General features: G+C 39.8%; 1 protein-coding gene across 1 annotated transcript; it reads left to right on the top strand.

Annotated features, from left to right (window-relative positions):
* The first annotated feature begins 1,732 nt into the window (after positions 1-1,732).
* On the top strand, positions 1,733-3,864 carry LOC142334818 (uncharacterized). The gene is made up of 3 exons (XM_075383142.1): positions 1,733-1,901; positions 2,790-2,873; positions 3,068-3,864. Exons 1-3 carry the CDS (start codon positions 1,733-1,735, stop codon positions 3,862-3,864), a joined length of 1,050 nt encoding a protein of 349 aa, XP_075239257.1.
* The last annotated feature ends 10,197 nt before the right edge of the window (positions 3,865-14,061 follow it).

Raw genomic sequence — 14,061 nt, 5'->3', positions numbered from 1 at the left:
GATGAGAAAAGAAACCTCCAGAGCAAGTAGCAGATCATCACTTAGAAGTCGAATGTCAGCTGTTTCAAGCACTTCGAGGAAAAATCAGCAAAAAACCACTGGAAGCAGGCATGTTGACAACCAAAACAACACAATCTTTTCTTCGAAAGACACTGCTGAATCCTCTGGAGGAACGAAAATCCAAACCAAAGAAACTGAAACAACAACAACAACGATTGGCAAATACAATTTGCGGAACAGAAGCATACCAAAATTGGGCGCATGCACGGGTGGAGAAGCAGATTTTGACCCACAAACAGCTCTCCTAAGTCAGAACGTCATTTCACAAGAAGATGAATCTGATAACAACGATGTAAATCATCTAGACGGATCTGGTGATCATAATTGGACAACCGAAAATCCCATTTCCATTGTTCCTAATAACCTAAGAAACAACGACGTGCAGCCCAACTACACACGAAACCCTGAGGGAATATACTTGCCTTCTAGGCAGAAAATGCTACAAATTAAGACGCAGAATTGTCTGCATAGTCAGCAACAACGAGAATCCTATAACATATTCCGTCAAAAGACACCAAAACGTTGTCTCCTACCGAAAGAGGGCCGTGGAATCACAGAGGTGGTGGCAAGCTTACAAGAAAGTCAAAACGTTGCATGCCAATTAAGAGAAATCTCAACAATATCACACGCCAATAGCAATATCCTCAACAAATCGTTTCAACCCAACTTTCTACATCAATCCCATTATCAACTCCTGACATAAACCAGCATTGTAGCTATTCGCAACCAATCGGCAGCCTCAGCAGCAACCAGTGTTTTTCAACTATGAACCCCGAAGCAAATGGTCCTTTAATTCATACTCGCGTTGCGCAAAACATCTTTCCTGCACAAAGCCATACACATTTTCAACCGAGCCACAGCAAACAGCATCTCACAAAGTGGAAGGAAAAGGAATCGCTCAACTCACTTGGCGTCGTAAATAATTGGCCTGAAAGTCTTGGCCAAAACCACCAAAAGGCCTCAATAAACCAAAATTACTGCCAAGAGGGTTTCGTACCCCCTGAAACTCAGCAGATGATACATCCACCAGGCCTCCATCAGCAACTGCCAACGACACGTGAACAATATATTCAACCTAATAGCTGTACAAACCGTCAACAACCCTCTCCGGAAAATGTAAATGGTCACCAACAACCAATCCACAATGGAAATAATGCTAATCAGCAAACTGCGCGTCCACAATACTCCGACAGCTATCATCATCAGCCATTCTTTCGAAACAACTATCGCTCAGTGAAGCTGCCAGACATACGAATACAAAAGTTCGACGGAGAACCACTGAAGTGGAATGAATGGTCCTGCATGTTTTCCTCAGCTATTCATCAAAACCGTGACATCACTGACAATGAAAGAATGAGCTACCTGCAAACTTTTGGTGTTTGGACCAGCAAGAGAAGCCATTTCGGGATATCTCTGTAACCCCGGATTCTATCATGATGCCTTATCGGACCTTGAAAGACGCTTTGGAAATCCTCAACACGTTGTCGCCGCCCTCACCAAAGAACTTGAACTGTGGCAGAGACCACAAGCAAACGACCACGCAACATTGATAAGCTACGCTTCTTTCCTGAGAAAATTAGTCCAGACATTTAATGCACATGGTTTTTACGCAGACTTGAATTCTACCTATTTAGTCCGGATCGCCCGAGATAAGCTACCATGGTCATTGAAAATGAAATGGAGTGAACACCTAGTCGACAATGGAAGTCCATTTCCAGGATTGGAAGACCTCTCGATTTGGATGGATAAACAGGCTAGAGCCTGTGAACATTTACAGGACAACAGCTTTTCCAGCAACGAAACGAACAACGGAAATCACGACAAGAACGACCGCAATAGAGGTAAATTTAACATAAATCTAATTTCAGGCACAAAGAAAGAAACGGGAACCAAAAATTTAGCCAATCCGGCTACAACAAGAACCACCACAACCAAAACCCGAACAATAATAACCAGAACGCAAACGAACATCATCACAACAACGCTAACAGAACAAAAACATTTGAAAGCAACAACAGTAGTTTTGTTCACAAACCATTCAATCCAAAGAAACACGAGTCTCAACAAAACAGAAGTACAAACTGTCCGGTCAATCAAGGAGATCATTACATAGGGAAGTGTCCAAAATTTCTGCAAATGTCACCGTCTGAACGTAATGCTAAAGTCAAGAAGAATTTTCTTTGCTACAATTGTCTTAGCTCAACCCATAACGCAAAAACATGTCCATCGAAAGTTTCATGCAGACATTGTTCACGGAAACACCACTCATTGCTACATGACAACAATTACGTCTCACAGCAAAAAACAAACGCTACTCAACACGAATTACCACTATGCGAGTCCTTTGACGAGATCAGCAAAGAAACGAAATCACCAAACTACACGCCAGTTTTCCCTCGAAAAATTAGAATTCAGCTTCCAATGGTTCCCATTAAACTTTACGGTCCCAACGAAACATGCGAATGTTATGCTTTACTTGACAGCTGCTGCACGATATCTTATATTTTCGATCACATGGTAACCAAACTAAATGCAGCACGAACGAGCCTAGAATCAACTCTGAGCGTTTCGACAGCCTTTGGTGATTCCTCAATGGAAGCCAAACTTGTACAACTTGATATTGGACCCTTTAACAGCAACAAACCACTGTTTCGCTTGAATTACGTTTATTCAATTAACAATTGGCATTTTGATGATGCCCCCGTTTCAGAACTGAATGATGTTTGCAGCAAACATCCCCATTTGCAACACATCAGTTTTCCCCAACTGGAAAACAATCGCATCCAAGTATTACTTGGAATTGACGCAACACAGTACATCCTCGAAAGAGAGTTTTTACAGGGACCCAAAAACACGCCATTTGCAATCAGAAATCTGTTAGGCTGGACTATAACTGGTCCAATCAAATTCGGCCATGAGGAACAACAAAGAACCAACTTCCTTTCTCTTAGCTAAGAAGCATTCGACAGAGAATTGACGCTCACAACAAATGAAGATCCTCTGGCAGATTATATAACCAGCTTCTGGAAGATAGATTCATCGGGAACGGAAAATGAAAATGAAACGCCTTTGTCAAAAGATGACACCAGAGCACTTAAAATACTGAATGATACAGTGCGTCACACAGGCGAGAGGTACGAGATCGGTCTTCTCTGGAAAGAAAAAGTAAATTTGGAGAACAACTATCCTGTAGCCAAGGCACAAATTCAAAGCCTCGAAAAGAGACTAAGCAAAGATCAGCTGCTGAAAGAGATGTATCAGAAGACACTCGATACAGACATCGAGAAGGGATATGTCAAGCCAGTTATTTTCTCTAGCATCGCCACTAGCCGCGTATGGTACCTACCACATCACCCAGTCACCAACCCCAATAAGCCTGGAAAGGTACGGCGAGTTTCAAATGCTGCATCTGTTTTTAAAGGGAATTCTCTGAGCAGTAACCTTTTGACAGGCCCAGACCTGATCAACAATCTGGTTGGTCTCCTGCTTGGTTTCAGAGAAAATTCAGTTGCAGTCAGCTCCGATATTGAGGCGATGTTTATGCAAGTAGGTATAATTGAGAAAGACCAGCCTTCAATGAGATTTCTCTGGCCCACCAATCACAGTGTGAAGCAATTCCAGTACACCCGTCTCATTTTTGGCGCTCGATGCTCACCATCAACAGCTGTTTTTGTCCTCCAGAAAACGGCAGCAGATTTTGCGCCGAACCAAACGATTCAAAATCTTGTTAAAAATATTTTATACATGGACGATTTTGTACATTCCTTCGAAACGGTGGAGATTGCACAAGAAGCCGCAGTGTAGCTGAAGAAAACCCTCATGAGAGCCGGCTTTAACTTGACAAAGTTTGTCTCCAATGAGCAAACAGCCATAAACAATGTCAGCGTGGTGAAGAAAATAGCGAGGACTGTCACCGCGTACTTGCTGTTCAATGGAATAAATCAACTGACAAATTTTTTCATCAGAAACCATCAAAATTTGAAACCAACGCAGAGAATTACACTGTTCGAAAACTACTATCTCTAATCGCATGCCTTTGACCCGCTAGGGATTATAGCGCCCGTAATCATCACTCTGAAAATTATACTACAAGAGATATGGAAAGAGGGTCTACCATGGGATGACAGCCTGCCAAAGGAGAAGATTAAATCAATTCAAACATGGATAGACAATTACATGTGCTCTCCCCCAATTGAAATCCCTCGCTGCCTAACACTAGACGTAGCGACCAGAAAAGCGTATGAACTACACGTTTTTACGGATGCTTCTCAACTAGCCTATGGTGCCGTTGCTTATGCCCGAATTACCTCTGAAAACAGCGTATCTTGTAGTTTCCTAATGAGCAAAGCCAAAGTTGCTCAAATCAAGCAGCTAAGTATCCCAAAACTCGAACTTCAAGCCGCCTTCCTTGGAACCCGTTTAGCTCACTTCGTCAAGAAACACCATACTATAGAGTTCAAAGATACCACATTTTGGTGTGACAGCATGGCTGTCCTGGCTTGGATCAAAAACTCAGAAAAACTTAAAGTTTTCGTGGGCAACCGAGTAAGCGAAATTCAAAGTCAATCGCCAACCAGCAGCTGGAGACATATCAGTGGGAAAAGCAATCCAGCCGATCACGTTTCTCGAGGTATTCTTCCTGCTGACATTAAAGAGCATTGGCTAAGCCCACCAGCATTTTTGTTCAAACCGAAAGAAAGCTGGAGCACTTTTCTCAACACCGAGAAGACAAACACCACGATGGTGCGACAAACAATTCAACCAGTGGTTGCGGCAAAAAATTTCTCAAAATGGACGAAGTTGCTAAAAGCAACAGCCCAAGTGTTTCGGTTCATCGAAATCTTGCGAACTAAATCCAAAAGAGCACTCAACATCAACGATGTCGAAAACGCCAGGAACCACCTTATTCAAGTATCTCAGCAGAATTCATTCGGTCCCTCAGTCGCTTTCTTGAATAAAAATAAGAATTTGCCATCCAAAGACAAACTTCTGCCGCTCTCACCCTTTCTGAAGGATAATATTTTAAGAGTTGGTGGCAGAACAAAGAGAAGTACTTTTGGATATAACACAAAGCATCCAATTGTCCTTAACGCAAAGGAATCAATCGCCCGACTTTTCCTGGAGAAGTGCCATGAAATCTGCATGCACTTTGGAACAGAGTATGTCAAAAACTTTGTACAGCAAAGTTACTATGTTTTTGGCCTAAGAGACTCCTTACGCAGCATTTCATACAAGTGCTTTGAATGTAGACGTTTTGAAGGACAAGGTCTTCAGCCACCTATGGCAGATCTGCCTGATGCCCGATTTCCAGAAAACGAATCACCCGTAACCTTCACGAATGTAGGACTTGATTATATTGGGCCCTTCACCGTTATTCAAAGAGGCAAATAAGAGAAGGCCTATATCTGTCTTTTCAACTGCTTAGTGACTCGAGCAGTACACCTGGAAGTGACAGAAGATCTGACAACATCAGCTTGTATGACAGCCATCCGCAGATTCATTGCTCGACGGGGACAACCACGGCTCTTACTCAGTGATAACGGAAGCAACTTCCTGGGAGCCAGAAAACAAATAAGAAGACAAAATCTGCAGTTGGACCACGACTTTATCAGGAACAACTTGTTGAACCAGTCAGTTGAATGGCGCCTCAACCCTCCATCTGCTCCTCACTTTGGAGGCGTGTGGGAGAGGCTCGTACAGATAGTAAAACGAGCTCTTCTTCTGAACTTGGTTTCTGCCAAATTGACTTGGGACGTCTTCACAACCATTGTCGCAGAAGCAGAATGCTTAGTTAATGCACGCCCCTTGACCCACGTCAGAAGCGACAACGAAGACGAAGATCCACTAACCCCAAATCATTTCCTTATTGGTCGAGCTTTCCCTAACATACCAGCCTGTGTGTTCAATGAGAACCCTTCACTGAAGACGAAAAGTTGGACGCAGATCAGACAACGATTGGAAGCAATATGGAAAAGGCTGGTCCGAGAATACTTGCCTACCCTGAACACCCGAAGGAAGTGGACCAACCCAGAATCAAAGCTTGAAGTCAACGATATTGTTTGGGTACTGGAAGAGTGGACTCCCAGAGGAATTTGGCGCCTAGGACGCGTGACAAGGACGTTCACCGGCCCCGACCAAACTGCTAGATCTTGTGAAGTAAAAACCGCTCTAGGTCTTCTAACCCGCCCAGCTGTGAGATTAGCACATGTTTTCCCGAAACCAATCCAACCAGGTTAGGTAAGGCAGGCCCCGAGAATGTTATCGACATCGATAATCTTCTTATTGATTGGCGCTAATTATTTTACCGCAAAATTGTCATAATCCTTGTAAACTAACAAACATTGATTCATAACACAAGAAATTTGAAACCAAAGGGGCACGTGACAACAATGTAATTAAGGTAATTTGAGGACTAAGGTTTTGAAACATCAAAGAACAGAGTAGAAAAACCCGAAAGAAGGCAAGTCGACGCCCCCCAACCGAGCACCAAACGATCCCCCCAGGAGGCATCGACATTGTCAGCATCATCCAAGTTTTCCATTGAGGCATAATTTTTGGTTTGCCGAAACAAAAAGAAATAATATATTGTAGATCGGAATGCAAAATTGCTCCCATTTTGAATTACATATTTTGTAGCTTCTGAAATTATTGTCCAAAGTTGTTAGAAATAAACACTCTAGCGAAAAAACAAGCGCCTTCTTAACAGATAGAGAAATAACCAAATTGCATGATAACGAGAGGCGGATAAAAACTATACCCTTTTTAGAAAAGTTGACAAAAAACTTTTAAAAAAATGATTTTTAACTCTCTAGCGAAAATTGACATAAACAAACAAAAACATGAGATTGTGAAAACAACCATCCAATTAGAAAGCTACATTGTTTTTTCGATAATTTTATCAGCAATTTTGGATTTTTTGAAATCTGATGAACTTACTTAAAAAAGCAATGAAAACTCTCTTTTTTATTATTTTTGGCCTTTTGTGTACCATTTTCCATTCCAAAAATAAAATCTCTTCTCGCTTTCTTAGCTACCAACTGTAAAAGTATTATTGATTTGAGTTTCTAGATCATTTTGGCTACTCGTTTTTATGTGAAAAGATTGCTCAAAAACTGATTCAAGTACGTGTAGAAAGAAGTACAATGATTGAATTTGACAGCTCTAGAACGGTGCTCAAACAGGCAAAATGCTTCCTACATCTGTTCGGTACGGCGCTAAAACAAATAATAATTTCGAAACATTTGTTGTTATTATTATTATCGTACTGAAATGATTTTATTATATTAGTATTATGATAACCTAGACAACCTAGAAAAAGCTAGTTTCGATTGACGGAACTTGGCGGAATTTTGTGATCACCATCTGAACGTAGTGATTTATTTTAAATTTTGTCATAGCTTTAGGAGCTTATTTAGTTTTTGAAATAATGTTCTTTAGAATGCGTTATTGAAATGTTACAGCCTTGCGACTGTCCAACAAGCACGCGGACAAGAGATAGAGATTGTGACTCTGCGGACCCCAACACATGTGATGGATGTTCTGTTGCTTTGACTGGTACGGCATTAAGTATAGGTTATGTGACTCTGCTTGACGTAACTGGTGGTTCAAGAAGCTGAGCCAGAAGTGACTTATGCAGAGTGACGTAATCTTGATTAAAACACTCATGGGCACGTTATAAAGGATCAAACTCTGCACTATCGGATGTCAAAATGCCAGAACTTCCTAAATATATATTTTAAGCAAGGGTCCGTGACTCTCCAGAAGTCACTTCGAAATTCTGGCTGAACATCTCGCCGTTTTCAGAAGTTTTCCGTGTAATGAAGGTCTCCTGGCTATGTATATATCAATCTTTAACAAAATGACAAAGTATGGAATGAAATGAACGTGCTGAAATGAACAGGTTGTACAGGGTTTATCCGGAGCTGTAAATGACAGTAACAAGCGCAAATTATTATTCGAATTTCCATTTTATCGCACATGATAAAACAGAAAGAATGATGACTTGCTGCTCGTTGTTTTCAGACGCTGAGCCTTGTAGTCTATTCACAGACTGGGGTGACTGGAGCTGTTTTTGTGGTAGCAAGCGTGCTTCCAGAACTAGGACCTGTCAAGTGGAACCCTGCACTGAATGTGGGGGGACTTCTGAGTCTGGAACATGCAACGAATACAGCGACGCTTGGGACCCTTGGGGTCAGTGTGAGTGTGCGACCAGTACCAAGGAACGCACCAGGGGAACCTGTTTATCTACTTTGAATGACACATGTGATATTTGTGGAACTCCTTTGGTAGAAACTAGGAGCTGTGGGGAGTTTGGGGTGCCAGAGTCATTGTTCTCGTGCTGTTTAAGTACGTATCACTGCAGATTACCCGGAAATCACGCCAGGTCAAAATCAATACCCAGGCAGGTCTAATCGCAAGTCTTATGTGAAAAAAATTGGATTCCATGGCAATGTTTGAGAGTAACTTGATCTGAAAATAAATATAGATTCGCATCGCCAACCCCTTTATTTTGGTGTTTTTCACAGAGAAATTCGAAGTAATAGGTCAAACGGTTTCGCTAATTTATCTATAGAAATATGAAAATTAGTTTTCAGAAACATGCTATTAGAAAATGAAGATTATGAAAAACCAACTGGAAGGTTCTCTTAAAAAAGTGTTTGAAAGTTTTATAGACAAAAGTCATCAGTGCACAGAAGCGACGAAATTTAGCATTTCTTAACTCTCAAATTGTGTGTCCCAAGCAAGATTACTTATTTCTGTTTTATGCATGAGCTCTGGCAGAAACATATCTGAAACATATCTTGATATAATTGATCTGATCTCACCTTGGGGGGAGGAGCTATATGCTCAACTGTATTTTTTGTTCACTCAAGGCCGATAGATATGTTCATCTTAGAGAGTTGCAAGTGGTGTCATTAGAAAGCTTTTCAAATCTGGAACAAAGAACATTTAATCAATATTTTTTAAATGGTTGTTCTACGATGATTTATCGAGGTTTACAGTTTCGTGAACATTCGGCTGATTTCTGTTGCTTTTGTTCCGTACTTTTTGCCCAACTTTTCATCAATTTCGCTGAATCATATTTAAATTGTTAAGGATAGTGTTATTGGTTTCAAGATTAGCAACAGGAGAGCAAAATTATTTTGTTTTGAAACTTCAATTTTTTTTACCTGAAATGGCAAAAAATATGCATCTTTGGCCAACTTTGTCCACATTCGCCAGAAATAGAGACAACAACTGCTGACTTACACAATCGACGAAAACCCAAATTGGGTCAATTATGTTTACTTCTGCTTCCTAGGCGAGTGGTAGGAAATAAAAGAATTCCATTTTTTACTAATTTTGATTTAATATTTATCCAAAATGCATCATATATTCCTTAAAATTATTTTTTGCCAAATTTTGCGCTTATATGTTTAATGACACGCAGCAACGGCAAATCTAGTTTCTGGTCTAATCATGGATTCTAAATTATTGCCTTCATTTGTTTGTTTCTGGTTTTATGATATGGTCTTAGTACTTAAAGATCAATAAATTGCCATTCTAAAGAGGTTTAAGCAAACCTATCAAATGATTCAAGTTGATACCTGATGGCTCTTATGGCTTCGAATGTATTGGTTTGAAAAAAATCCGACGATTTTTTCATTATAACAATTATTCATCTGATTTTCTTCAAATTGTATCTTTGTTTGTACTATGACCTCTTTTTTGCGATTTTGTTTCAACTAATTGCTTTTATGAGCTTGATACCACAAGTTTTTATAATCATTTTGTGTTACTTGGGTAATTCTGACTCTTTTCTTTATTTTTTCGCACAGTACTTTTAAACACAGGCACCGACTTGTTCAAATGGGAAACAAGTTAACACATATGATCTTTTGAGTTAATAGTTTATGGTTCTAATTGCATCAATATTTTTGTTCTCTTAAAATAATTTTAATTTTTGCGTTTTCGATATTCTTGTTATTATTTTTGTCTAATGACTAACCCTCAGAGAGTTTCATTTGCGTCGCAAGAGTTGCATTAGGAAATTGTTTGTTTCCAAAAAATACTGTTGATTTTCAAACGTTGTCCCTCTTCGTTCTCCTTTAGTTCTCCTTTAGTTAAATTGGTAGTCATTGTCATTAGAGACAACTTTTGCGACTATCTACTCTCTAGTGCAGTACAAATAGATATGTTTATTTTACATTTTAGCTTATGCTAATTTGGCTGTTACTCAGTAGTGTTTTTTTTTAAAAAAAAACTAGATGTTAGGTTTTCGCCGTGACTAATATTTGTTGTAGTTGATTTATTTTGTTGTTCGTTTTTTGTCGTAGTCTCATTAGCGGCAGTTCGAATTGCAACTCCAATGCCTCATTAATTATTTTTTTAGTGTTTGAAGTTCATTTTTTTTAAAAAAAATTCTTGCACCAGTTATTTTTAAGCTGTATGTGAGTTTTTGAATGTTTCCTATTACTTCTATATTTGGTATCCAATAGAAAAAATGTGGATTAGTGGGTTCTGAGAATTATGTGCAAAGGCACATGCCAAGCCTCCATGTTCAGTAGAATATCAATCGACAACATTTAAACTGTTGACATTTTGCAAATTTTTTGCGTGTCTCTAGTGATAAAAAAAATTTTACCGATTTTTATTCTGATTTACAGCTAGTGCACTAATGCATTCTGATTTATCCCCTGATTCGGAAATTCAGAGAACTTTTGCTCTGATTCCGAGAGGTTTAAACAAGTTCTTTTCAGAGGCAAATTTATCAGAGAAACAAATCAAATAGAAACAAACTCTACACAAATATTACTGAATCAATGCTGATGATGACTGAATGTTTGATGCGGAAAAAATCTGTCTAAAATCTTGAACTGCCGTCCTAACGGTTATAAACTAAGTCTATAAACTAATACAAATGTTATAAATCACAAGGCCGATGACACCATTTATTGTCCAGCAAAGTCGACTATTGATATTTTTATGTCCAACCAAAGTCGAGGAGAGCTTATGAGTTCAAGCCAAATTCTTTTTGTATTCAATATCAGTCGAGCACGGTCTTTCCATATGCTGAGGCTTCAACTAGTTTCACGATTGAAGCGACAAGTTCTCAGTAACTTGATCGCAGAGTCACTGACGCTATCATTAAATTTCTCCTTAGATTCTAAACTCCAGCTAGGCTACAAGAAACAGTGCGAATGTGGCACATGCGTGGATAGTTCAACTGGGGTGACGTTATCCCAAGGAGAAATACTCCATTACAATATCTCAACGAACAACAATTGTCCTAATCTCAACAACGGAGACAATCCATGTTTCCTGTGTAAAAATAGCGAGTTTGGATTGCTACTGGCATCTATCTATTACATGTGTGATGGCACTGACAACTGCTTTGACGGGGGAGGGGGGTCGGATGAGAGTACTGATTTCTGCCCCAACGGTAAGCCTGTCAGCCCCATAATTCTGTTTGGTCTGGCCACTGGTCTGGAGAACAGTCTTTTCAGTTTGACCAACAGCGACTAAAGTCTGTTTGACCTAACCAGGGGGGTAGAGTATTAGTCTTTGGTCGAATAGCCCTAGTTCAAACATAATGTCAAAATTGCAAAATTTTGCAATTTTTTCTTCAATGATGTCAGATTGTAAAGTTTCAAATTTTTACCGCTCAGGATCAAATTTTACAATAGCAAAAGAGAAACATTTTACTTTTTGTTGTTTGTTCAGTGTACACGACAACGTGTGGTGCGGTTCGAGAATGGGGAGAGTGGCAATGCAACTGCGGAACTCAGACAGAGACCAGATCCAGGAAGTGTCTCTCTGTCCATTGCAACCCATGTGCCCAACTGGAGGAGACCAGAGGGTGCAATCAAGTCAGTCGTTGGGGTCACTGGACTGTTAGTTCTACTCAGTAAACAGTCCGTAGCATAACACATCTTAACCCCCGACCTATTTTTTCGTTAAGGTGGGCTCTTCTTACAGTCCTTAGAATCATCGTTGTGTTGCTTATTTTGCCGCACTAAATGTATACTTCCCGGTTTCTATGGGATTTATTGGCAATGAAAACACAGGCATAAAAGTTTTTATAAGTTCTTTAATTTTTTCAATAAAAGCTTTTAATGTATACAAATAGAGAGAGAAGTGATGCCAAAGTCAGATAGCTGCACTTTTGGAAGACTAACGATTAATTTTAATTATTGGCTACTTATTAATAGCAGCCCTCATCTCTATAGCGCTCCTATTTTTTACAGTTCAAAGAATTTGAATTGTATTGGGGCGCTGTCTTTTTTTTTAAGATCTGTTCACACATTTTCATGATTTTTGAAGTCAAATTGGAGTGGTGATTTTGGTCACGCCGAAACAGGAAACGGAGCGAAAAAGCGAGTGGTTTTGCGGCATGAATTGTTTTCGCTCTAATTTTAAAGTAGAGTGAGAAAACGATGTTTGAACAAAAATTCGGTTTCTCGGTAGTGGTTTTTTGTTCACATGCGGCAATTTCACTCTGATTTTTACTGTTTTTTCGATTTTTTGGATCGGATTTTTTAATGGTTTTCCCAATGCATTCACAGCTCATTTTAGGCCTAGTTTTTTGTTTGAATTAAATTTTCATTTCTCGCTAGTGGTTTTTTGTTCACGTGCGGCATTTTGACATTGATTTTTTGTTTTTTTTTCTTATTTTTTGACCTGATTTTTTTAAAATGGTTTTCTCAATTCACTCATAGTCCATTCTAGGTCTAGTTTTTCTGTTTAGTCAATGAAAATTCTTTGAATTGTTTGTCAGGACTTGTCCTGCTATGTTTTTTACTTCATCGAACAAAAAAAATGTTTAGCTTTACCTCATTTTGCCGCTTTTTCAACATTTTGCGTGAAATCTTTTGGAGTTCTCTAGGCTAGTTTCTCTCTTCTCTCATTCTGCTAAAAGTGGTTTTGAACATCATTTGCTCAACCAAGGAATTCAAAATGAACAGAGTCAGTATAAAAAATTGAAGTCAGAAATAGAAACGGGATAAACCCATAAAGCCCAATTTTAGATGCCCGCTATTTGAACGTCGTTCCTATAAGTCTTAGTTACCATCTCTAAAGATTATTGGTATTGATAGTAGCCCCCGTAGCCTCTCTCTAAGAAACAGAAAAATGTTCAACTACGAAAAGCCATCAAAATAAATCGGACTTAAAAAATGTTTTTGTACAAAAAATCTTTTTTATTAGTCGCGAAGCGATAACGGCTATTATTGGGGACATTGTGGTTCTTACGACTCGAAGAGGAGTTTTGAGATTGTACAGGTTTTTACGACTCGAAGAGGAGTATTGAGACTCTACAGGTTTTTTTTAGCAGAAAGCAATTTGTTCATGACTTGAATTTTGACTTCTTTCTGTTCGAGCATTTACCTCCATTTTTGATTGTTGACTTCTGTTTTCGAACATTGGACTTTAAAAGTAGCTTGGTTTGTAATGTATAGTAAATAGGAACTGCTGGTAAAGTTCAAGGTGATGAAGTCATTTTGAGGTTTTCTGTTCCTATATAAGTCACCACTAATTATCTAAACTACACCGCAAACCCCCCCTCCACCACCTACTTCCCCCCAGCGTCCTTGTACCCCCCCCCCAATTTTCCCCCCACCTAACCCTACCCCCTCCCTTCACCTAGCTACCCCACCTACCCCACAACTAGCCCAGCACCACCCACCCACCTGCTACAACCTATCTACCGACCCACCCACCTACCTACCCCCCCCCCACCTACCCCTACCCCCTAAATTAGCCCCTCACCCCCACCTACTCCTACCCCCCAAACTACCACCTCCCTTCACCACCTAACTACCCCCACCAGCACGCCCCCCAACTACCCAAGCACTACCCACCTCCCCAACCTATCTACCCACCCATCCCACCTAGCCCCCCCCCCCCGCACCTAAAAAATTGTCGGCATTTTTAAAATATTTTAATGTGGTTTGTTGGGCTACTTTGTTTTTTTTCTCATCGTTTTTGATGCTCTGATTTCGGTAAGGTTAGGTTAGAGATTAT

The sequence above is a fragment of the Convolutriloba macropyga genome, chromosome 2, assembly GCF_964194025.1.
Source record: "Convolutriloba macropyga chromosome 2, txConMacr16.3, whole genome shotgun sequence".
In the NCBI taxonomy this organism is placed as follows: domain Eukaryota; kingdom Metazoa; phylum Xenacoelomorpha; order Acoela; family Convolutidae; genus Convolutriloba; species Convolutriloba macropyga.
This window is presented reverse-complemented; position numbering and strand designations above follow the sequence as displayed.